We start from the raw sequence: 25228 nt of genomic DNA, 5'->3' as shown, positions 1-25228 counted from the left end.
CTTAACAGTGAATGGATGATATACACACACACACACACACACCTTCTCTACATAGACATCAAATCCGAATGGCACTTAACACATATAAAAGAGAACATTTAAGCAATGGGAAAGTGCATTCGAAGCTCGCTTAAAGCTCGCAAAAGCTTCAGCATTGTAGCTTAAGCCACGTCAGCTAACACTTAAAGCTCTACTAAAGCTCTAAAAGCTAAGCTTCACTAGTTATTGAGCTTTAAAGCTTATGCTAGATCAGATAACGATTAAAGCAGTGTTAAGGCTCTATTAAAGCACTGCCAATGCTGTACCTGAGCTTCGCTAGATATACGCCTTAAAGCTCGCAGCAGATCAGATATCGATTAAGAAACTGGCAAAGCTCTATAAAAGCACTGTTAAATCTCTACGCAAGGCATGTTATCACTACATCTAAAAGCTCAAATACATATATCCTTGAGCTTTAAAGCTTATACTAGATCTGATAACGATTAAAGCACTGTTAAAGCTTTATTAAAGCATTGGCAGTGCTGTACCTAGGCTTAACTATATATGCACTTGAGCTTTAAAGCTCACATAAGATCCGATACGGATTAAACTACTGTTAAAGCTCTATCATAGCCATATTAAAGCTCTATTAAAGCACTGTTAATACTCTACCCAAGCTAAACTATGTATATACCTGAGCTTTAAAGCTTTGACAGTGTGCTAATTTAATTGGAAGTCAGCTTATCGATTATAGTTTACTGACAACTCACTTAAAGCTTTCTTAAGGCTGCATAAGTGGAATAAAACTTGTCAGCTTTAATAAACTATAGTTCAAGCTAAAAGACTCGATTAAAGCTTTCTCAAAGCTCCTCTCACAACAACAGTTAAATGACAATAAGCAGTCAAATATTATGCCTCAAGCCTGATTTGCTGTAAAATTATAGACATTGTTGAGCTGTCAAGGTGAAGCCAGCAAGCTTTAAGTTTTAACACAAAGCTTCCAAATAGCAGCCAACTGAGCTGCTTTCATCTGGCATTTGCATATGAATAACAATTGGAACAATTGCCAAGGCAAGGCTGAGTATGATCCCGAATCAATAAGTAGCCGAAAGCTAAGCTTTAAGTTGTAAGCTTTTAATGCGCACGCGTGTAAGCTTTAACAGAGCAATGGCAACAGTAGAAAACATAAGTTAAGCCAGCCGAAATATGGAAGCCCAGCCAACAGAGTCGCATTCATTGATTGCCATGCCTAAGCCGGCTCCAGTGCCAAAAATCAATGTTTGATTTGGCACTTACTTTAAAGCCAGCAACGACAGCGACAGCAGTTGGCTTTAATAAAGCCACAGGCCGGATCGGCAGGGTGTCGGGTCAGGCACTACATACTATGCATACACACACACACACACATATATATATATATTTATATATATATATATATATATATATTTATATATATATATTTTGTGCTTTGTCTGTAGAGTAAATTCCTTCGGCCCTGTGGCCTGGGTTGCCTGGCATTTTAGTCACGTACAAACACGAAAGTTATCGAAGATTTAAGCGCACGTACATGATGTTGCTTCCTGGCAAGCAAAACACTCGTCGAACGCACATATAGACATAGGCCACAGATCCCTCTGTGTGTGTAGAGGGAGAGATACAGCAAAAAACCAAAAGTCGTCATCAAATGCCGTGAGTTATTGTAAAATTCCAGTTACGTTTTAGACTAAGGTGGCACGTCGCACAGCCACCCAGCACCCACACTAAGAGAGAGAGTTTAACAAGCGACAACAGTGCCAAGTGCTTGTCAAATTGAAATTAAAAGCCAAATGCTTCGAGTCCTAGTCGAGAGCCAGGTCCAAAGCCAAAGCAGACACGGCGCCCTTTTTTGTATAAAATCAATAAAACCAAATAAAATACGTGCATGTCGCCGCTCGTACATAACTTTTGTTCAGATTCGCTGACCACTGCTGACCGCTGTTGACCACTTACCAGTTACCAATAACCAGCCAGCCAGCCTGTCTGGCTATATTTTGCGGCTGTCTGTGCGGTCGCGTGACCTTTTCCAACGGCAAATCGAATGAGAAAAGGGATTCGATACTTTCACTCAGCTGCATGGCCGAGCATCGAGTTTTGGGTCAGCTGCCTTGGACCTGTCTTGCGGCACTTTCGGCCAATCCCCTCCCCAGGCAGCCCATTTGACTGACAATTTTTATTGCAAGTTATTGGTGAACAACGAACTACAGCAGCAGCAGCATTGTTTCCACTTAGCTCAGCCTCAGGCAGAGACTTACTCACTTTTGACTTGGAGCAAGAAGGGTTGCTTTGAAAGCTACTTATGAAGCAAGTGTTTCAATTTCTAAATATAGATGTAGCGCACTTTAATCCACTAGAAGTTAGTTAACTATACTTTAAAGCTTCAGCGCTCTTCTATGGGATTCTCATAGATTCAACTTGCCATTTACTTGTTATACAATCCTAATATTCTTCTCTTATCACAAATATATATATAGATAATAAAAATTTTACTTATACATGGATGTCTTATTCGCTTGCTCAGGCACTTGCAGCGCTGTAAAGTAGGCAACACAGGAGCAGGCTAAGGACAGCTGGAAGTTAATTTGCTGTTGTTGTTGCTGACTCTGTGCGCCATATGGTGCTCGCATAGCTGGGTCACACTTAATGCTCAAGACTTGGCAGCAGTGAATCAGGCTGCGCGACCAAGCTATTAAATGCGTCTTAGCAATAGCAAAACTGTTGCAGATGCCTGCAAGCATTCGGCTTAAGCCATTGACTTCCACCTACCAGCTCCTTATCACAACAATATGCTCTCTCCACACATTTCTATGCACCGTTATGTAGTGTTAGCTGCTGTTGCTGCTGCTGCTGCTGTTTGCTACTGTTGTTGACATGTGTGCGTAGAAGTCGCCTGCGGCCAATGGCAATGCAATGACAAATAGGCGACAAAACGAAATGAGAAATATGCAGGCATTTCGAGCGGGCATCGTGTGCGAGAGAGAAGGGGAAGCCAAAGAAGAGGAGATGACGCAGTGGGACAGCAGCAAATAGCAACAGCACCAGTTGAGATTAGAAAAGCATTTGTTGAAATCAAAAAGCCAGAGACAAGCTGGGACAGCCAGCTGTATGCGTCATGACAGCAAAGCGAGACAGGGAGAGAGATAGATCCGCAGCAATGGGAGTGAGTAACAAAAAAAAATGAAGAATATAACTGTGCGGATACAGGCACATTCACTGACATATACAACTTTGTAGTGTAGTGCAATGCAGGACAATGCGCAGCAAATATTACAGGAACAACAAGGAAAGTGAGAATGCTCTCAGACTAGAGTAGTCGGTGTCATGTTACCCTAGCTAGGATGATTTCTTATATTAATTATTTAATGCTTATTATGTACAAAGTTTATACAAATTAAAGCTTTTATTCATTATATAATTGTTACTAATAATATAATGTTTACAAGTAGACCTGTAACAAATTGCAGTTAAATGTCTATATTAATTATATGCCTACTGTGCCCGTTTGCAGGGTATCAAAGAAAAAGACAATGTAAAGAAAGAGCAATGTCGACAGCAGACAAAGGTCGCATGTGCGAAAATGAAATACTCTTGCCCTGTCCTGCCTCGCCTCTCAACGTCAGTGAAGAGAGGCTTTAACAAGGGCCTGCGCCAACTTTCAATTAGTGCTGCAAACTAAATTAAGCAATAACTGTGTTTTTTGTTCTCCTTTTGCCGTTTCGTCTTCTACTGTTCGACAGCCATTGCCTGCTGCTCTACGATTTTATGTCTTCGACTGTGCCAAGGCAACGGCATAAATAACAACAGGCAAATGCCATTGCAGCCGCCATTCGAATTGCAAATTCCAACAGTAAAACAAAAGCAAAACAACAAAAAAAAACTAGCTCAAATCGAATACTATTATAAAAAGCCGTGCAAGAACGAAACTGATATGCGCTACCTACGTGTTGAGCACATGCTGACATATATGAAAATATTTAATCTTAATTACAGTTGATTTTAATGTTAAATGATGATCATGTTAAATAGTCCACTTCCCTTTCAGCTCAGAATATACTGCTACCGTTGCTCATATGGAGTAGGCACTGTGGCCGCTCGATTGTTACCACAAAGTCACAATACCCTGCCGCAGTGGGGCACTAACTAGGCATAGATGAATGGACGCACGGCTGACTGAGTGGATGGATGTGCTAGGACAAGGCAATGTCGCCAGCATCGTCGCCTCCATTGTTAAATGCATGAAAAATAGCCAACACGGCCGCTCATCAGACGCCACCTGCAAGCAGGTGTCCATGTGCCTATGTGTGTCTGTGTGTGCATCAGGTGCGTCAGGTGCATAACTCATGCGCTGCGTAGCATTTGCGATTTATGGCCAGTGGCTGCAAATGAACAAAGCGGCCAACTCTTTTGACAAATTGCATTGCCGCCTGTTAATTGAATTATGAGCACGAGAGGCGCATGGAAATGGGTCCAAGGATCTAGCGCGACAACGAGAACGAGAACGAGAACGAGGACAAGGACAACGAAATGATTAAGACATTTGTGGCCAAAATTCAACGCGTTTTAATTAGCTGCTGCTGCTGCTGCTGCTGCGGCCGAACCTTGGCCAAGCTGTACAACGGCTACAGCTTGGCCCACACTTGCCGCTAATGAATTAATTAGCTGTAATGCTCATCTAAACCATCAACAGCCACTGGCTGCTCGCTGCGCCGACGAATGTCCAAATCAATTTGTCGCCCAGATGCGCGCACAGGTGCTTAACATGCCGATTTGCGTTCAATTAGTATGCCACTTGACCGAATTCACTCTCATGACGCATAGCTGGCCGCTTGTCGCTGCAATGCCCCCAGGCGCAACAGCAAAGCAGATCAAACTGCCACACAATATTGCTTACTATTTACCAGTCAAATTACAGCGAGTAACGAGTAATGCACAGCAACGAGTAACGAGCAGAGTTAACAGTAAAAAACAGCGAGAAACAATAACCAAAGCAAAGAACATCAAAGAAATGCAGCGAGTCACAGTAACGAGAAGCTCAACCAAAAGCAGCGACTAATCGTTAGCCAAACTAAGTGCCAGCGAGTAGCTAGAACGAATGAGAACAGCGAGTAGCTACCATAAGCACCAACGAGTAACAGCAACGAGACGCAATACCCAAGGCAACGATTAAGAATTTATCGAACTGGTGGCAACGAGTAACAGCAACGAGACGCAATGCCAAAAGCAACGAGTAGCTTAAGCGAGTAGCTTAAATGAATAACTTAATGAAAGTAAGAACAGCGAGTTGCTACAATGAAGCATAATAAAGTAACTATTCTGACTGACTACAAGTGATAACAGCGAGTAGCTACAATGAAGACCTACGAGTAGCAACAACGAGAAGCAATGCCAAAAGTAACGAGTAGCATAATAAAGTAACTATTCTGAATGACTACAAGTGAGCACAGCGAGTAGCTAGAGAAGCACTGCCAAAAGTAACGAGTACGCGAGTAGGTGAAAAGCTGCAATCAAAAGCAACGAGTAGTGTCAACGAGTAGCGGGCAACGAGTACGCGATTACTCGCCTTGCATAAAATTCTAGCATCAAGATTTCTCAGCGAGTAAACTTAGGATGATTAATGGATGTACAGTTGTGACTAAAAGTCAATAGTGAAACGAGTAAGCTCTAGCTGCATTGTAGATCAACGAGTTGATTCTCTATAAGACTCAATTATTAAAGGTGAATTTAAGATGCAACTACGATTTGTACCTGCTTCAACGAGCTCGAGTGCTGCGCATCTTGAGCTCTGATGCAAATGTTGTATCAGCAAAATTATCTCCAATTGCATTGAACGATAGCGGCAAGCAGATAATGCCCCGCCCCCCGCTCTCCCTCGCAGCACCTGTGTTGGAGCCGTTTAAGCGTTGCGTTACCAGTAACATAATTAGGATTATCCTGTTGCATTGTTATGGCCCACTTAGTAAGCCTGGCGTGTGAGTGTCTGTGACAAAGAGAGCGAGAGAGAGTGCGTTGGAGAGCGAGCAGGAGCGAGCGAGAGCGCTGCGTTCATTTCGTATTGTGAACGCGGCCAATTACGAACATTATTTGTGCTTCGCTGCTGGCGTCGCTGCTGACGTCGCTGCCATTGCACATCAAGCAATTACCATGTTTCCCCTCCTTCAGCGACTACAAATTTTAATCACTGCTCTTCAGTGCTGCTCTGATTAATTGATTTAAGCCGCAACTCGAGCCGCGCAAAGTCTACAATTATTTTATGCACACACTCAAGAAGTAACTGTGAAAATGTCTTCCAGCTCTCTCTCACACACACACAGCATATCGCGCACATTATGAAGGCATTTTATGTGCTGTTGCGCTTGGCAGAGCAGTGTGAGAGAGCGGCGCTGGGACGGAGTGGGAGTCGCATATTGAGTGTAAACCTATTAGAGAAATTACCAACGAAATGAAGCGAAGCCCATGAACCTGGCCGAAAGGCCAATCTGCAGGTCAATTCAATTACTAACGTTCGCCGCGGAAAAGGCGCGAGGGCTGCCAAAAGAATTCGCATAATAAAAAAAAAAAACAATTGTATAAAATAACAAATTTTTTTCTATTGAATTTAAAATTATGTAGAATTTTTTAAAATATTTTTTGGCAAAGTGTTTTCAATAAATATTTTTCTTTTTTTACTTTTCTAGAAATTTCTAATTTTGAGCTTTTGTTTCATTTGTTATATTTTTTTATAATTTTTTTAGCATAGTTTTTAGTATTAATATTTTAAATTATTTTCTACTATTCTTTCTAATATTATTTTTGAAATTTTCATATTAATATAATTTTTAGTTATTTAATTTTAATATTTTGAATATTTTTTTTTGGTAATATTATTTTTGTTATTTTCATATTATTTTTTTGTAATCTGTTATTTTTTAGTGGATTTTTAATTTTCAAATTTTTGAATTTTTTTACTTTTGTTTTTAAATATTATTTTTAAAAATATTTTTTTTTTATATTATCCTAACATTTTTTTGTAATATTATTTATTTAAATTATATTTTAATACCTTATACTTTTTTTACTATTATTTTTTAATTTATTTTATTTTATGTTTAGATTAATTATAGTAATTTTAATTATTATTTTTAATTATATTTGATTTTATTTAGAATTTTATTTTTTTTTTTTTTGTTTTAATATATTAAATATTACATATATTAAAAATTAAATTTTAAAACATTAATTGCATAAGTGTTGTTTGTCAGTTTACTCTAAATACTGTTTTTTGGTTACTGCTCGCGCGACCCTCGCTCTGCTTCTATCTTTGTGAGCTGTAATTTAAGGCACATATACTTTGACTGTAAATATTTAATGCATTCGCCCGATCATTTTCAAAAACAAAAAAAAACAAGCAAAGAGGGCGAACGCCATTCGGCCACGCCCACGCAGAACACGACTGGCATGAAAATAAAGCCTGGCCTTGTTATTATTGTTATTAAATTTTACTGCCCATAACTGTTGCTGGGCAGACAAATTAGTGGGCGGCTGGGTGGATTGCTAGGCATAGGAGTGGGCGTGGCAGTGGGAAGGGGCCATCGGGTAGTGGGAGTATGTGGCTTGAGCTAGTGGACCACTAGCCAAGCCAAGCCAATGTATGTGTGTGTGTGTGTGTGTGTGTGCGTGCTCCTTTACGCACAGCGTTTTAATGTTCTGTTTGTGTGCTCATCAATATTTATTGGGGTTCGAGTACGTGAGCCGCACACAATAAGCGGGAGCCACTGCCTTGGCCTCTGCTCGCCTTGGCCTTCGGCTGCAAACGTTTTTCTGCAAATATTTTTTCATTCTATTTCCGTTATTGTTGCCCCCAGATATATATATATATACATATGACGTGGTGCCAACCACAATGCCAATGCCCCGCCCTCCCTTACCCCCCTCGCTGTATATTCCAAAAACTTCAATTACCGCTAAGTAGCCGTTGGGGGGCGTTAATCACTTACCTGAGTTACCTGTGCTCATTTATGCCTAAACAAAAGCAAGTTTATTGCTTATTTAGGCATTCGCCAGCAGCCCCAAAAAGTAGGCTCCACTATTTATTTATATATGTCACTGGAACAAATCGAATCGAATCGAATCGCATCGCAAATTTAAGCCGATTTCTATTGAGTCGTGCGCGTGGTGCGGGTAAACGCTTCAAGCGGCTTTTGTGCTCATAAATAAATAATGCATTATTATGAATAGGCATATCATAGACGCCACACACATATTGCCATTGATATATATAAACACATAGCCATCAATATATATGCATGAGCCTTCGGCTGCAATTGTGCAGAAGAATAAAGTTTCGCACGTGATTTGGGCTTAATTTGGCGCAAATTCCATTATTTTATAATTAAAGAAAATAAATAACTCGACTGATAATAGATCAATATATGTGCTACATATATATATATTTATTTATTTATTTATATATATATATATATTTATTTATATATTTATTTGTAGATTTCCCACATCATTCCATTGCAAGTTCCGTTGAAAATGGAAAATGGGTCTAGGACATCGTGGGGCAAGTCTCCTTCTGCCCGCTGCTCTATTAAGATAAAGCTTATCAATCCATTCCATTGGTCACTTATGCAGCTACAGGTACGTCCCATGAGCTATGCTTGATACTTATGGACAGCTACATCAGACACAATCGATCTCAACCATCTTCAGTACACAGAGCATGGGACATCTTATATTTACTTATTTACTCCACTTTCCCTCAATACGTCTGTCTGCTTGAACGTCCTTTCGTCTAGCCATCTAATCGTCTGTGCTTCCGTCTGTCTGACCGTATTTCCGTTTAACCGTTTGTCCTTTCGTCTAGCTGTCTGTCCTGTCGTCTGCTCATCCGTTTATCTGTCTGTCCTTTCGTCCATCTGTCCGTCCATCCGCTTGTCTGTCTGTTCTTTCGTCTAGTTGTCTTTCCATCCGTCTGTCCTTTCCGTCTTCCGTCTGTCCTCAAGTCTGTCCTCTGGTCTATCTGTCCGTCCGTCTGTTCTCCGGCTTGTCCTTGCCTTTAAATATCCGTCCTTCCGGCTGTCTGTCTATTCTTTCGTCTGTCTGCCTGTCCTTCCGTCTGCCAGTCCTTCCTTCTGCATGTCCTTCCGCCTGTCCGTTCTTCCGCCTATATGTTTATCCTTCCGTCTGTCCTTTCATCTATCCGCCTATCCTCAAGTCTGTCCTACCATCTATCTGTCCGTCTGTCGGTCCGTCCGTCCTTCCGCCTTTCCTTCCCTCTATCCATCCATCCTTCCGTCTATTTGTTCGTCCCTCCGTCAGTCCGTCCTTTCGTCTATCCGTCTGTCCCTCCATCCAACCATCCATTCTTTCGTCTATCTATCCAAGCGACAAAGTCAATTCACTCATGACGAATAGTTTTGTTATCGATAACATAATATAATCGATAAGTCGCTGATAAAACTGTTGATCAACAAATCAAATACGTCAAATAATCGATGCATCAAACCGGAAATGCCAAATAGATCAACGGGAAAAGCTGCATAGATATGCATCAATAAATATTGCACAATCAATATTGCACAATCAAGAATATATATATTGTACAAAAAGGTGTATTAAATTCTTAAGCTTGCTAAATGCGATTTGCTGACAGATTTTGAAGCGATTTGAGCGATTTTTGTGCAGCTGCAGTTGCCACACATGGTGGCAAGGCGCGTGTCTGTGTGTTGTTGTTGCTGTTGTTTGTTCAACCTGGCAGCGATATGCTGGTATGCGTGTCCTTGGCTGGGGCTGGAGCTGGGGCTGTGGCTGGGGCTGGGGCTGGCCATGGCAGCTTGATTACAAACTAAGCCGTTTAGAGAACGAGCAAGCGAGCGGTCTTCGTTCGCTTTATACAATCAGCTCGATGCCAAGAGAAAGATGACACAACGCAGGACAGCCGAGGACAGCCAGGCAAAAGACAGCAAGGACATCAGCGCTCACTGATTGCCAGGCGCTCGAACGAAATAACGAAATAACGAAATAACGAATTATGTGTTTGCATAAATAAATAAGTAGATGCTTGGCGAAATGGAGCTGACTGAGCTGGCTGCCTGGCTGCCTGGCTGCCTGGCTGCCTGCCCGGCTGAGTGTCTTCCAATTGAATTGAGAAGATGTTACCTCTGCCGCGTGCACCGCAGTCGCATTCCGCTAAGCCGGCGCTGGCAGCGCTGTCGTTGCCAGCATTGTCGCGATGTGTTGTGAAAAATTCGCTCGCTTTATTATAAACAAATAGCTGAGCTGCGGCCAGGCATGCCATCCCACAGAGCAGCCCCTCCTCTGGCAGTTCCACGATCGCTCTGACAATGACACGCTCGCCATTATGTGGCAAGCAGGAGGCACATCTATGCGCCAGCCAGCCAGCCAGCGGATGTGCCTGCTGCACCATGGATGGCTGATGCACAGCCAGCGAAATATTGTCGCTTGCAATAAATGCCAAGCATCCGCTGCGCCAGCGACAAGGACGCCAACGACGACCGCCATTATGGCACTGGCGCCATTTTGTTTTGCTGCGAACCGAACGCGCAACCCCCTGCAGCCCCACGCCCCTGCCCTGCCCGGCGCTCACAATCCAAATAACGCGAATGCGATAAATAATGCAGCTTGGCAATTGGCGTTGCCTCGGCCCCCCACCACATGCCCCATGCCGCCGTCTCTGTTTTTTATGCCTTTCGGATGGTTGGCATCGCGGCAACGTTCCGCTTTAAGCCATGCCACACTCTTTAAAGGTGCAGCGAGCGGATGTGGCAAGTTGCTTATCAGTTTATGCGACGCTGATTCTGCGCTCACTTCATTGCGATACATTCACAAATTTGAGTGTTATGTGAATTACAGTTGCTCGCAGCTCGTTTGATGCGTTCCTCGAATATGCTCGAATATGCTATACCCTGCATGGCTTGGCTGGTTCAGGGCCTTTCTATGCGATTCTCATGATCTGTTTCTGGTGTTCTCTCGCTCACTCTGTGCGATACTCAGGAACTTCTCTCTTTTCTTCCTTCTTTCCTTTTCAGTTTCACATTCTCTGTCTCTTTCTCTCTCTCTCCCTCTCTCTGCCTATCTCCATCTCTGTCCTCTATACTACTTAAGCTCCACCTCTGTCAACTTGCTATGTCCGAACTTGACGCGAGGAGGCAACACCACACCATCGCTCAATTCTCACCTGTGCCACCTGGGCGGGCAACATGCCAGTGCAAAGCGCTATTGTCGCTTGTTTTGCTTTTTACCTTTGGCATTTGCTGTTTAATTAAAACATCAACTGAAGCAGAAACAATGAATAATTCACATCATTATGACTTTGACGATGGCCACGAGTGCATGACCCGCATATGAGTGGGTGTGTTTAGGTGTGTATGTGTGTGTGTGTGTGTGTGGCTTACCATTAGTTTTTGCAATCACTTGAATTTAACGTCGGCGACTTTTATGCAAATTGCTTCTGAGGTGCCAACAAAAAATGGCGTCGAGTTTTTGGATGCGTAAAGCGTATAAACTACATCCGGCGCAAGCCAATCAGGGTGTCCCTTGCACACACACACACACACACACAAGCAATTGCCTTAAAGGCTTTAAAAGCAATTTGTGGCACAGCCAAAAACTAGAAGAGGGAAACCTATATAAGCGCATATAAACATATGTCCATATATATATATATATATATATTTGTATATATATATATATATATATATATATGTATATATATGCAGCACCTTTATATAATTTTTTCATTTATTTATTTATTTTTTTTCATAATTTTTTTTGTCGCTTTATTTGGTTGTTTTTGCCCCGCGCGCCATTTATAGTTTGGCGCGTGCGAATTTAATCAAAAGTCAAAGCGTGCAGGATGCGCCAGGATATGCTCGATGCGTGTGCCTATGCGTGTGCGAGTGTGTGTGTGTGCTGACCCACATAAAGGAAAACACCAGCAAATAACTGCGAGCGAGCGAGCGAGCGAGCGACGGGCACAAAAAGACTCATCAAAAACTCATAAATTTGCAATTTTCGACACATGACAAAATAAATTGTAAACAAAGCTGCGCTAAAGCATGAGCAGCAGCAACAGCAACACACAAACAATCAACAACAGCAACAACATCAATAACAAACATAAAAACAAAGGCTCTGCCTGCACACGAGGCGTATGAAAAATATAATTTTCTTTTTTTTTTTTGTTTCTTCTTGAAATGTTGCCGTGCGCAGCAAAGCCGATGAAGTTCATAATAAAACTGATGGCAGCACTAAAAGACAAAGCTGATAAATTCGGAACTGACGCTGGAACTGCAGCTGGAACTGGAACTGTAGCGGCAACTAATACCTTTTATGCTCAGCTAAATAATTCATTTTAAGCTGGAGCTTGAAAGTTGGAACTGGAATTGGAATTAGAAGTGGATCTAAAGTTGGAACTGGAGCTGAATGAGGCATAAAGGTGAAGGCAAAGAAGAGACCGTAATAGAAAGACAAAGACAAAGTGGAACGTAAACACAAAAGTGGAACGCTGAGGACACTGGAACACAGTTAGAGCCAAAAGACGGGATTACACTTGCACAACTAAAATTGGTATAAATTATAATTATTATAATTATTATAATCATTATTATCATCATTGTTATTGTTATTATTATTATTATTGTTATTCTATCAAAAGTTCAACTCTCTATGAAGATACATAAGACCGCTCGCTCGCTCGCTCTCTCTCTCTCTCTCTCCTCATCTCTGCTCCTTTCCCCCCCCCCCCCCTCTCTCGTACTCTCTTTTTCTCTCCCCTCTCTTTGCCGTTCTGCCTCTCTTTGCTTCTAGATCCAATTGCATCTCTCTTTGTTCTCTCTTTCTCTCTCTCTCTCTCGATCTATCTATCTCAATCTTTTTAGCTTCTCTCGCTGATTCCTCTTAAATTTAATGCGATTTTTTCTGAAATCAAATTCAGCTTTCACTTCGCTTGACTCATGATCAGCTTTAGGAGGGACTTTGTCGTTTTTTTCCTCTGGTTTGTTGCGACTGAGTCACGTCTATATATAACTCGAGTGCAGCTTATATGCGAATATTTATATATAGTATTTACCCGCATATCGAGACAGATTTTCTTTCAATCAAATTCAACGCGACGTTCGACTTTGTTGGTGATAAATCAAAGTTCACTTTGAATAAGCGAACGTCGATGCTCGACTAGGGGATACCGCGCACCACATGCTACCTGGTACATACCCTCTAAAGCAGATATTACAGGGTATCTTAGTCAATTCCATGGAATGGCATAGTCACTTTGTATGAATCTTGCATTCCTGAGGTTTCACTCGACACACGCTGTTAGTTGATAGCATTTAGCCCTTCAAGGCGTCGCATGGATATGTATGTAAATATTTATATAGTATGTGAACAAATTCAGTTTTATTTTGCTTCCATTTTATCCATTAGGCAACAATGAATATCATTTATAAAGCACATATGCAGTTACACTATAAATATAACATATATATAGGTGTGTGTGTATGTATGCTTGCATATATTATCACTCGATATCAATTTGCTCCTCACTCTGTTCCATTGTCGCAAATGGAATGCATTGAATTCTGAATTGAGAATTGAGAATTGTGACCCACGGACGTTGCGTCGTGCGCTTTTTGCTGGCAATTCGAGAACGAGAATGAGAAGTAAACAAATTTGCAGCGACGCTGTCGACATCGCCGTCGTCGTCGTCGTTGAGCTTATAAGCGTTTTGCAACCGCAAGCACGAAATAACAGCAACAACAACAACAACAGCAGCAGCAGCAGCAAAAAGCAATAGGAAAAAGTTCAACTAATTAGCGCAAGTGACTTTTGGATCCGTTGCCGTTGCCGTTGACGTCGCTACCTTCAATTGAACGGCGTTGTTATTGTTGCTGTTGAATAGCATAAAAAAGTTGTACTTGTAAAAAAAAAACGCAAAAAAGTGGCAATTAACACATTTTTCATAGAGCGTCGCAACCGGTTCAATTTCTAGAATAGCTGCCGAAAATTGCAGAGAGACAGACAAACGGACGACTAACTTACACATAATACATAACTTTATCTGTGCTACACATACAGACACACACACACACATACATGTACATACGTTTGTATATGCGCGCTTTGTGCTAATCTTTAAATTGAAAGAAATCTCAGTGGCAGCTTCGGACGCGGAGAAGCTAGCTATATGGAATTTATTTTGCGGCCGGCGCTTTTAGTTAGCAGGCGACGTGCGGCGTGAAGAGATCTCAATTATAAAATATTTATAGAAATAAAAAACATATACATTATATAAAAACTTGTTGCAATTAATTAAAGTTATAAATATTGCTATACACTCTCGCACTCGTTCTCCCTCTGTCTCTGTGTCTGCATGGTTATTATATTGTTTGGTAAATTCAATGAACGTGGTGCAAGAGTCAATGACAAAATAAAGTGCAAACTACCAGAGTCAATGCAAACGGGGCACACAATTCAAAACACGAATACAATTGCAAATATAACGGCAATTGTAGTGCGATAACGAGCAGGAACACTCACACTCCCCCACCACACGCCATACACTAACCACAAAGGCATCGCCGATAAGCACCGTTACTTATCAACTTTGATACCGTACTCTCGCGCTCTTTACTCTCTCTCAGTTTGTGTACGTTACTCTCACGTAACTGTTCACTGACAGCAGAAGCGTACGCACAGTTAGAGCACAGCTGTTGCCGTCGTTCAAGTGTCCCGAGCTAAGAAGAAGCAGCAACAACAACAATAACACGAAAAAACAGAAACAACAACAATAACAGCGCGCACAAAGCTCGACGCGCAGTTTGCACTGTCGATTATGCAAAGCAACAACAACAACTGCCGCTTACATATAAAGTATAAAACTACAAAATATATTTATCCTACTGCATGTGCAAAGCAATAAAAACAAGTGGTCTTAAACACTAACTAAAACAAAAAGAAATATACGTAAATGTATCGCGTCACTGCTTACAAAATCAACGCTAAACGCTAACAACAACAACAACAACTAAATTTACAACACCTACACACACACTCGCGCGCACGCTAAACAGAATCACAATGGCCAGAGATAGGCTGCCAGAGCTTTTACAGGTGAGTCGTTGTGTAAATTGGTTTTTTGTTAAAGTTATTAGCGCCAATGTATTTCCGTTTGCTTTTTTTTATGAGAGAGCAAGCTTCACTTGTTTATTGTGCAAATACAGTGTGCCAAAATGCAAAATAATAATAGCAAAAAGAAAAAAGTGTTGCATAAGTGCTTCATAAATAACCTCCTGTGACGCCCATTGTTAGGCAGTACTTTAGGGTAGAGTTGAAAACAAATAAATGAATAATAAAAAAAGGACATGTTTTATTTAAAATTGAAATTTCAAATTTGGATTTTCGATGCGTCTAGTTACGTGTGTTTTGGTTTTTGCCGGCATTGCCAAAGACTACTCAACATTCCACGGCCGGTATTAGCACTATCTTGCCATTTGTCTGCAGGAAGGGGCGCTGCGTGTTGTCACTGTTAAGCTTGGGCCATTTTATCAGCGACGCAAGCAGCTAGATTGCCCACAGATAAGAGCGATAAAGTAGGCCTCATGTGAGGGCCATCTCCCAGGCCCACTGTTATTCGAATTTCCAATTTGCTGGCCAGCTTTTATTATGCACACCACTGCCAGATTGTGCATTTCGCGCCTATCGTGCCCCTTGAGAGAGAGAGCAGATCGCTAGCCAAAAAGAAGAAGAAGAAAAAGAGTCTAAATCAAGCACGAAGTTTTAGTTTGAGCTACGTCGGCATCGCTGCAGCAGCGATGCTCGAAAATAAATTGTATTGTTGTGTCGAGCTCAAGCTGTTAACTATTTGAGCATTTTGTTAACTATTTTGCAGCGCTCACTGAGCGCCAACTCAACGTCTTCATCATCGAACGGTTCGTTGTTGCTCAGCGCTTACAACGCCACCACCGAATCCCTAACCAGCAACAACAACAACAACGTGGAAAACAATAAGGATCGTAGCAAAATGTCGCAGCAAGGAACGAATGTGGATGCTATTCTGAATCCGGTAAGTGTGTGCGTGTGTGCCAGTATGCGTGCGCGTGTATATATTTATGTGTGTGCGAGCATAACTGTGAGTGTATCGAAACTAGAGAGGAGCGCATATCGTGCATTATTTGTGAGAAATATGAATGAAACTTGAATCAGAAATAAACATTGTTAAAATTAGATACGTGTAAAGAGTAGAAAGAAAGAGATAAAAGATAGTCTTCTATTGAAAGTACCACACAAAAGCGGATCGTGACTCGTGTTTCTTTTGTAAACGACACGCTGTCATCACTGGTCTGCGTTAGTAAGCAGGCCAATACTCGTTGAATTCTAACTGTTTATCATACAGTTCTTGATGGCCATATGAATGATTCAGCGAGCGGCGTCAAAATCAGAAATGAATTACTCAATCGAACCGCGTGATAAGCGAAGTGTAGCAACGTCTAATTAATAAAATACATAAATGAAAAGAAAAAAACAAGAATGTTGTTGCCATATGTAAATCCTTGTTAAGATCTTGACATAATATATAAGAAAATATGCGCTTTAAAAGGCTTAATGAACCGATATGCTAAGGAATACTAGACAGATATAGACATTATATAGTCACTGTTACTGAATGCTTTCATTTAATTGAGCCAATTCATTTATAAATCGGATATTTATGCGGTTCAGTATAATTTCCATATATATATACATATATATATATATATATCTGTATATCTGTATATGCACTACTATATTTAATCTCCATTGCAGTATTCGGAAATTCGTTATCAACTGTCGCAAATCGTGAGCAATCTGGATGCCATGGAGCGCATGTCGCAGACCATCCATTTGCGCACCTTCAGCGGTAGGTACAGTGAGCACACATTACCGTTGACACTGGCAGCATGCTATTCATGTGTATGTTTACCGCAGAGAACGAAATGGATGAGCTGCACAACAAGAATCTGCGACTGGGCAATCACCTGATGAGTCGGTTCAGGGAGTTCAAAGCGAACCTGCCGCCAGAGACGGACTACAGCCTGGAAGCGCGCATGAAACGCACCCTGTTTTACGGCCTTTACCAGACCTTCATCAATCTATGGCAAAAGAACGAACAGTTCCTGCAGAACTATGAGACGAAGGTGAAGAAGAATCTTCGCTTGCACTCCAAAATCAGTAAGTGAACGAAAGTGGCCGGTCGAAGGTTGAATTAATTCCAATGCATTCGGCATTTTGGCCATTTCTTTAGTCAATGCAGAGGCCAGTGAACAGGAGATTGAGCTGCTGATAGAGAACAAGACAACGAAGCTCTTTGTCGACAATGTGAGTCCATTTGCCATGGCTATGAGCTGAGTTTATAAACAAAAGAAAAAACAAAAACTAATTTTATTTAGATACTGCAAGAGACAGATAAGGAACGGCAGACGCTGCGTGATCTGATGGACCGGTTCAACGAACTGCGCAAGTTGGAGAAGTCCATTGAGGATGTCCATGCGCTGTTTATGCGCATCCAAACGCTCGTCATGGAGCAGAGCGAGACGATACAGCGCGTGGAATTCCATGCGAATCAAGCGACGCTCTACACTGAGAAGGGCGGCACGGAGCTCGACAAGGCCAACGAATACCGGGAAAAGGCGCGCAAAGTAATTCAATTGCCCTTCAACTTTCACACTCAATTTTATTTATTTGTATTTTATTTCCTTTGCAGAAAAAAATAATGCTCATTGCCATACTCGTTGCAGTTGTGTTAGTTTTAATATTTATCGGTATTTATTTGTGATGCACGCAAGCGCAAAGCAATTCTTTTTTTTCATATTTTTAGGACAAATAAATTTAATTTTGCTAAGCGGGTTTTGTTTTTGTTTCGCCAATATTTTTAAATGCTTAACTCACCACAGCTGAGCTACGCGCGCACACAGGGTTGCATTTGCTGTAGCCACAAATATCTGTAAAAGAAATTACTCAATTGCCTGTCAGCTGATTTTTGTTTATAAATAATGAACACTTCAATATTTGCATAAGCTGCCAATTATTAAACACACCATTATTAATTAATCTTAAACATATTCGAAAAAACATTAAGATTGTTGCATAAATTTTTACATTTACAAAAATGGCAATTTTATGATAATTTTACTCCGCTTCTGCTGTTAAACGTTAACGTACACTGTTAAACGCAACCTTCTGTTCCGTTACGAGACATTACATTTTAAAAACGCAAATGAAAAACTTTCTACACTACCTAAATCTGAGTTTACAGTAAGTAATAAAACTAAGATATTAGATCACCCTTATTATAATATTACTTATTCAGGTCTCTTTAATGTTCATTTTATTTTTTACAAATATTTTATTCATTTTGAATTTAAATTTAAATAAAATGTAATAGGCACTTTTGTGGGGTTAATTTAAATTAAAATTTTTAAATTTACTAAATAAAATGAGAAGGCAATGCCTAAGGTGATATATCCAAAAAAATCTATAAAATATGCGCAACCATAAAGCTGAAAAACATTTAACTTCATGGGAAAATAGTAATTTAAGTTAATTGAATCAGCAATGTATATGCATAAATCTGTAACGTAAGCGCAGATTGAGTAACGTAATCTGAAACATAACATAGCTATGTTATGCATATGTTAACGGTCCAAATAGCCATACCCGCGACTTAACATAACATAATACGCTGCTAAAAATGCAAAACAATGAAGATAAATAAAAGCCAAAACGACAACAAAACAAACACAATATAAATAATTAACGCATTTCAGGGTAAGTGCTCGATTGAATGCAATATGCAGCCAGTGGCCAAACGATAACAGGCATCCGAACGCAAACAAACAGCGACACACAATCAACTTCTTGACCCATTGGCGAGCGCCATTTTTTCGCTGGCGTCGCACAAAGTTTGCTAATAGTCCGCTTAGAGTTCGGAATCTCTCGATGCTAGCCGTGCCGAATCACTCGTGGCAGCATAATAACAAGGCTTATTTTTATAATTCGTTATAGCTAGTCGGTTTGCCGTGGGAGGGCCGCCAGTGCCAGTGGCATAAAATGGAAGACAACAGCAGCATGTGTAAAAGTGTAAAGTCTTCAGCCGACTCTGCTGTGGCTGTTGCTGTTGCTGTTCCCGTTGTCACCGAAGCGTCGGCAACCAGTGCAGCCAGTGCAGCCAGCGCGAGCACAACCAATGCCAATGGCAAAGGTTTACAGTTCAAGCTGGCAACAGCGACAGCAGCGGCCAGCGCTGCTGAGCCCGAGGAGCTGCTCGGCTCGGTGACAACACAGAATTGCCCGGGCACACGGGCCAGCGCGCGTGTCATACAGAAGATGAAGCTAGATCTGACGCGTCCGATGACGCCGCCGCCGGCTGAACGGGAACATAGCAAGAAGGAGGAGAAGGCCGCACAGAAGACGCCCTCACAGCTGCGCGCTGCCAGCAAAACGACCTGGACAAATCTCGAACGCAACTGTTTCTTCGATGCACTCAACGAATTTGGCAAGGACTTTGAGGCCGTCGCCAATTGCATCAATGCCAAACTGAAGCGTCGCAACTCGAGCAGCGACTACAGCTTCAAGACCAAGGACCAAGTGCGCCAGCATTACTATCAGACATATCACAAGATTGGCAAATATGTTCGCTTCACGGATGGTAAGTCCTTGCTAGTAGTCCTTGTCGGCCCAGCCACTGCCACTGTTCCACTCTCTCAATTCCCAGAGCTCAAGAAGCCCGCCCAGGAGCTGTACACGCTGATCAACTATGGCGAAATGCGTCGCAAGCTGCAGTTCCTCACGGAGAAGCATTTCATGAAGCTGAAGCAGCTCATCTATCAGGGCCACATCACGGTGCGCAGCAAGGGCAAGAATATACGCATCAAGACGCCCTCGTGCAAGGCGCTGCGTCGTCTCAATCAGCTCGACGGTGAGTCTTCCCTGGCTTCAAGCTAATCTAGACGAAATCACTTCTATACGTCGCTTACAGACACACTGGAGGACATACGCTTGCCTAGTAAGATCGAGGTGCTGGTGAACCCGGCGAACATGGAGGCCTTTGGTCGCGTCCAGTCGTTGGCACAGAACCCGCGAGGACGCGCAATTGTGCCGCTGCACAAAAAGCTAATCACGTTCATTAAAACGTTTCAGTACAAATGGCGCAGTGTGGACGCCAGGCTGGCGGAGGAGCAGCTGCTAGCCAGCAGCGCAGCCGGTAGCGCAGAGCCAGCCGAGGCTTTCACGGAGCCAGCGGTTTGCTTTCTGCCCAAGCCTGGCGTGCCTATACATCGTCCGCTGCTCAGCATTACGGCGTATTTGAGCAGCGTCAACATATGCCTGGGCGCCTACGAGGAGCGTCTGGGCGTGAAGGTGCGCAGCGAGACGCTGGATAGCACCGCAGCTGCGGCTGCTGCCAGCGCGAAGCGTGCACGCACCGAGAGCGGCTCAGAGAAGCGTTCGCCGGAGACCAAAAAGCTGAAGCCGCTGTCCAGTCCGGCGCACGACAAGTCCGTGGACGAGCTGGTCGAGGGCAACAATCATGTAAAGCTGGAGAACAGCAGTGGCGACGAGCTAACGGAGGAGATCAACGAACTGCTCGCAACCACAACAAACGCTGGCGACGCCGCTGAGCCAACAGCCAGCACTAGCACCACTACCACTACGGCTGCAGCACAAGTGGCTGCCCCAGCTGCACCCGCTCCAGCGCCAGCTCCGGCTCCAGCTCCAGCGCCGGCGCCAACGCGTGCCAAGCGTAGTGATGCCTTAGGTGCTGGCGGCGGCAAAGGCGCCAAGGCGGCTGCCGCAGCGCGCAATTTCAAGCCGCTGCTGAGCGATGACGTGATCAAGCGCATACGCAGAGGCTGGACGATATGGAACTCAGCGGATATAACCATTGGTGATCTGTATGTGGTGCTGGGCCAGGACTCCAAGCTGGAGCTCGAGTATTATTGGTGTGAGCCGGAGCTGGGCACACCGAGCGGCTCCACAGGCGTCAGCACATCGTCGAGCTCGTCCGCATCGTCAGCCTCGCTGCCGTACAATGCCAACGACTGTGATAGCGTGGAACGCGTCAAGGCCATCACAACGGCCACGGTTAGCAACAAGCTGAAGCATCTGCTCCTCGTTGCCAATCTCAGCGAGCGTGTGCGCAAGCGTCAATGCAACTGCGGCCACAGCTGCGATCGCAAACGCGATCTCATCAACAAGGCGCGATGGCTCAGCAACCTGGCAAGCTCTGGCACGGGCACGGTAACTGGATTGGGAACTGGCGCAGCCACCACAACTCCAGGCGATGGCAACGAGGTCATCTTTCGCACGCCCATGCTGCCAGTGCGTCGACCCCTGATCAATATCATCGATCCAGTGCGTCAGCTAACCAAAGTGCGTGCTTGACTTAAATTGGTCAAGATCATACCAAGATTGATATAAATTTTATTCGCTTTTGCAGCTCACGCGCCAGAAGCTATCGCGGCAGGTGCTGGTGCAGCGCTGCCTTCTGCCGCCTTCCTCAGTTGACCAGCCCTACGATCTGCTCAGCCTGCGCAATTTGCAAAACGGTCTCTTCGAGCCCATCGAACGCGTCAGCAGCAGCAGCAGCAGCAGCACAAGCGGCGACAGTGACAGCAGCTCAGTGCTGTCCAAGCTGAACGCAATGAGCGGCAGCAGCGCTAGCCAGCAGCAGTCTGAAGTCGAGGATCGCAACAGCGGCAGCAGCAGCAGCAGCCACAGCCACAGCCATAACAACAACAATGACTACAATAGCAGCGACTGCAGCGGCGCGGGCATCAGCGGCCTGGACATGCCTAATTTGGACTTTTCCGCGGAGCCAACATCACTGCCAGCCAGCAGCACCACCCTGCCAGAGGATGCGCAAGATGAGAGCACCAGTAAGACGATCTCAGCTGCCAGCCAGCCAATGTTAACATTTCCCATTCCATTTCCATTCGTTCCTCCCTCGCTCGCTCTGTGTGTGTCTCCATGCCACAGTGTCTGTCCTCTTTCATTCTATGCCCAGATCTTGACATTGTCTTAATACTAATTCTATCGCACGCAGCTCAAAACTTCTTCAATGGGAGCGTCAGTCCGATGCACTTGCTGCGCGACTCCACGTCGAATGCACGCTGGCTGGAGGAGAATATTAATGACTTTTCGCTGACCAGTCTGCTGGGGCATCTGGACGACTTTGATGCCACGCGCGATATACTGGTGAGTGGCTTGTGGCAGCAGCTGTCAAGTGCATCATATAAACAAAATTCATATTTGCCTTCGATGCAGGATCCGTCGTCAACCATGTCGGTGATCAGTGAGAGCAGCGTGGATTATCGCCACAAGTTTCAGGAAATTTCGGCTTTGCTGCAGCAGCAGGAGAAGGATTAACACGATACAAAACACGCTGTGTAGGCGACGTTGCGGATCACATGGACACACACACACACACACACACCTACACCTACACACTATGTTGTTGTTCGTCAATTTGATTTGTTTTTACAATATTTATCAGTTAGAGCAGAGAATATTCTATTCCAAAACAAAAAGAAAAGAAAAACTAATTCTCCCAATTTAACACGGATATTATTAATGTTAATTTCAACATTTCATTATATATAGATATATATATATATATTGTGAACTGTCAATCAATCTTTACCACTGCACTAGGCCTTGTGATTTTGAAATTGTTCGTTTACTTTTAATACTAATACTATATACTTCGAAACATACACATGCTCGATATTTATTTCATACATATCTATGCCTAAGTATTACAACACTCACATTGTCTTGCGTTCAGCCCGCCCGAAGGGGTTTCAATTTCACCTTTTCATAACTATAATTATTATTATCTTTTTTTTTGTTTTGGTTGTAGTTACTAGATTAGCTTAGTTATTAGTAATTTAGACCAGAATAAGTTGTATTGTAGTTGTAACACGAAATATGCATACAAATATAAAAATAAACAGTTTACCCTGTATATATGCGCCCGAAAAGAAATGTATTTTATGTATATATATTTGGAGAATATGAAATGAGCAATATCTTTGAAAATGCATGTCATAAAAATAATTATATAATGCTATAAATTATCTGTCAGCGAAAAGTTATAAAAACAGAAAATTACCATAAAACAACAGTAATGTTAAAGTGTACCTATTTTTGGTACATTTTAAACACACGTTTTTGGTACAGTTTTATATACGTTGCTGTTAGACGTAAGTCAGATGTGTATGCATATGCATGCACTTTTATAGCCCTGACAGTTGCTGCAAGCATTTCCTGAATGGAAGATACACATATATATATGCATATATATGTATATTGTTAAATTTCCAGTTAAATAGCTGATTCGTACACGGCTTTGCAATCGTTTGCGTCTTTTAAGATACGTATTGATGTGTACGTATGTGCATGTGTGTGTAGTGGTAGTGCAATGAACGAGAGCGCGCACTTGAAGAAAGCGAGAGTGTAAGAGTGTGAAAATGTTTGAGTGCGAGACGGAGCGAGAAAGAAAGAGAGAGAGAGAGAGAGAGAGAGCTAACGCGCGTGTAGTAAATATGTAGTGCCGATAAGCAACGGCAGTTTGCTATGGGCACAACAACAAGCAACTAATATTTTGTGGTTGTTATTGGTATTGCGTTCGAGACGATGCGATGGCAGCGCTGACAAATCCAGTGTCTGCGTTTTAGCTTACCGCTGCAAAGTGTTAATCATTATTTTCTATTGTTTTTTTTTTAGTGTTCTTATTACTAATATTTTTGCAGTTTAGGCGTTTTATGATGCGCCAGTCGAGTTTATCACATTAGTTGACTGCCAGACGTGCCAGCGACCGCTTCGAGCCCCAGCAGCGACAACATCAACAACATGAGCACCGTTAGTCATTCACTTGGACCATTTATATGGATTATTTTTTAAATTATTTTTGTTTGTTTTTGGTACAGCCGCAGCATATTTTGCAGCTGAGCGCCGAGCAGCGACGGCAGTTTGTGGACTCGTTTGACTGGGTGTTCAGCGACATAGATGGCGTCATCTATAACCTGGACACGGAGGTCCCGAATGCCAGCCAGGCGTATGCGGCTCTCGAGCGCGCCGGCAAGCGGCTGACCTATGTGACCAACAACAGCGTGCGCACTAGTGAGAAGACTGTGCGTCGCTTTGCCAAGTCCAACCTGCAAGTGGCGCCGCAGCAGATCTGGCATCCGGCCCAGACCCTGGTCTACTATTTGCGCAGCATCAAGTTCGAGGGACTCATCTATATCATGGCCTCGCCGCAGTTCAAGGCGGTGCTGCAGGAGGCGGGCTTTCAGCTGCTCGACGGCGTAAGTAGCTCCGCTTTAGCCATCCAAGTTGGTCCATTTCACTCACTGCCTCACGGTTTAGCCCAATCATTTCATTGAGGACAACTATGAGGATCTGGCGCGCAACATATTCGATAAGCAGCCAGTGCGTGCCGTGGTCATCGATGTCGACTTCAATCTTACCTCGTCCAAGCTGCTGCGCGCCCATCTCTATCTGCGTCAGCCGGATTGCCTGCTAATCACCGGCGCCACAGATCGCTTGCTGCCCGTTGGCAAGGGCCTCAACATCATCGGACCCGGCGCCTTCGCCTCCATTCTGGTCGAGGCCAGCGGCAAGCAGCCGATTGTGATGGGCAAGCCGGGTCGTGCGCTGGGAGACATGCTGCTCCAGCAGCACAACATCAGCGATCCACGGCGCGTGCTCATGATCGGCGATATGCTGGCCCAGGATGTGCGCTTCGGCCGCATGTTCGGCTTCCAAACGCTGCTCGTGCTAACCGGCGGCTGCACACACGACCAGCTGCTGGCCGAAACAGATCCCGAACTGCTGCCCGACTACTATGCCGACAGCGTGTTCGACTTGGTGTCAGTGCTGGCCGAGCTGGTGCCCAAGGCGCATGGCTAGATCCGTGCAAGCATCTATATGTTTATATATATATATATATATAGTGTAACGGTTAAAGGTGACCTTGTGTAATCTTAAGTAGCGTAACCCCAACTTGCCCATGTACCTATTCCGCTTTCATTTTGTTTATGTACTATATATATCAAATTTCCGATAAGATATTGTATTGAAGCACTTCAACTATTCTTTCGACTCGGATCGATCAAGTTAATCTTAATCTCTCTCGCTCCCTCTCTCTTGCCCATATTTTATATATTACTATAGT

At 43.2% G+C, this 25228-nt stretch overlaps 3 protein-coding genes across 4 annotated transcripts; all 3 read left to right on the top strand.

The window, feature by feature from the left end:
• The first annotated feature begins 14916 nt into the window (after positions 1 to 14916).
• On the top strand, positions 14917 to 17881 carry LOC111595354 (syntaxin-4). Of its 2 annotated transcripts, XM_023309031.2 has the most exons (7): positions 14917 to 15129; positions 15908 to 16081; positions 16822 to 16915; positions 16984 to 17226; positions 17300 to 17373; positions 17445 to 17693; positions 17759 to 17881. In XM_023309031.2, exons 1-7 carry the CDS (start codon positions 15097 to 15099, stop codon positions 17828 to 17830), a joined length of 939 nt encoding a protein of 312 aa, XP_023164799.2. In that variant the 5' UTR covers positions 14917 to 15096; the 3' UTR covers positions 17831 to 17881. The 2 variants fall into 2 exon arrangements, with proteins under 2 accessions (XP_023164799.2, XP_023164800.2); XM_023309032.2 differs by lacking the exon at positions 17759 to 17881 and having other exon boundaries at positions 17461 to 17580.
• Positions 17882 to 18584: 703 nt separating this feature from the next.
• Positions 18585 to 22630, top strand: LOC111595368 (protein cramped). The gene is made up of 7 exons (XM_023309054.2): positions 18585 to 18822; positions 19060 to 19702; positions 19769 to 19972; positions 20033 to 21423; positions 21491 to 21929; positions 22097 to 22248; positions 22318 to 22630. The coding sequence occupies exons 2-7, from the start codon at positions 19105 to 19107 to the stop codon at positions 22417 to 22419; spliced, it is 2886 nt and encodes a 961-aa protein (XP_023164822.2). The 5' UTR covers positions 18585 to 18822; positions 19060 to 19104; the 3' UTR covers positions 22420 to 22630.
• A 1002-nt stretch (positions 22631 to 23632) lies between these two features.
• Positions 23633 to 25213, top strand: LOC111595374 (pyridoxal phosphate phosphatase). Its single transcript, XM_023309070.2, has 3 exons — positions 23633 to 23913; positions 23982 to 24359; positions 24421 to 25213. The coding sequence occupies exons 1-3, from the start codon at positions 23905 to 23907 to the stop codon at positions 24961 to 24963; spliced, it is 930 nt and encodes a 309-aa protein (XP_023164838.2). The 5' UTR covers positions 23633 to 23904; the 3' UTR covers positions 24964 to 25213.
• Positions 25214 to 25228: the final 15 nt, after the last annotated feature.

Source organism: Drosophila hydei, unplaced genomic scaffold, assembly GCF_003285905.1.
Source record: "Drosophila hydei strain 15085-1641.00,03,60 unplaced genomic scaffold, DhydRS2 tig00000349-arrow-arrow-pilon, whole genome shotgun sequence".
Classification (NCBI taxonomy): Eukaryota; Metazoa; Arthropoda; class Insecta; order Diptera; family Drosophilidae; genus Drosophila; species Drosophila hydei.
Note: the sequence above shows the minus strand (reverse complement) of the source record. Positions and strands in the feature narration are given on the sequence as shown.

Bases quoted from the DNA above. Each gene is read 5' to 3' on its own strand.
- LOC111595354 (XM_023309031.2), top strand. From the start codon at position 15,097: ATGGCCAGAGATAGGCTGCCAGAGCTTTTACAG. The intron at 15,130-15,907 runs GTGAGTCGTTGT...ACTATTTTGCAG, and splicing joins GGCTGCCAGAGCTTTTACAG to CGCTCACTGAGCGCCAACTC. The intron at 16,916-16,983 runs GTAGGTACAGTG...TGTTTACCGCAG, and splicing joins CCATTTGCGCACCTTCAGCG to AGAACGAAATGGATGAGCTG.
- LOC111595368 (XM_023309054.2), top strand. From the start codon at position 19,105: ATGGAAGACAACAGCAGCATGTGTAAAAGTGTAAAGTCTTCAGCCGAC. The intron at 19,973-20,032 runs GTGAGTCTTCCC...CGTCGCTTACAG, and splicing joins TCGTCTCAATCAGCTCGACG to ACACACTGGAGGACATACGC. The intron at 21,424-21,490 runs GTGCGTGCTTGA...TCGCTTTTGCAG, and splicing joins CAGTGCGTCAGCTAACCAAA to CTCACGCGCCAGAAGCTATC.
- LOC111595374 (XM_023309070.2), top strand. The intron at 24,360-24,420 runs GTAAGTAGCTCC...CTCACGGTTTAG, and splicing joins GCTTTCAGCTGCTCGACGGC to CCCAATCATTTCATTGAGGA.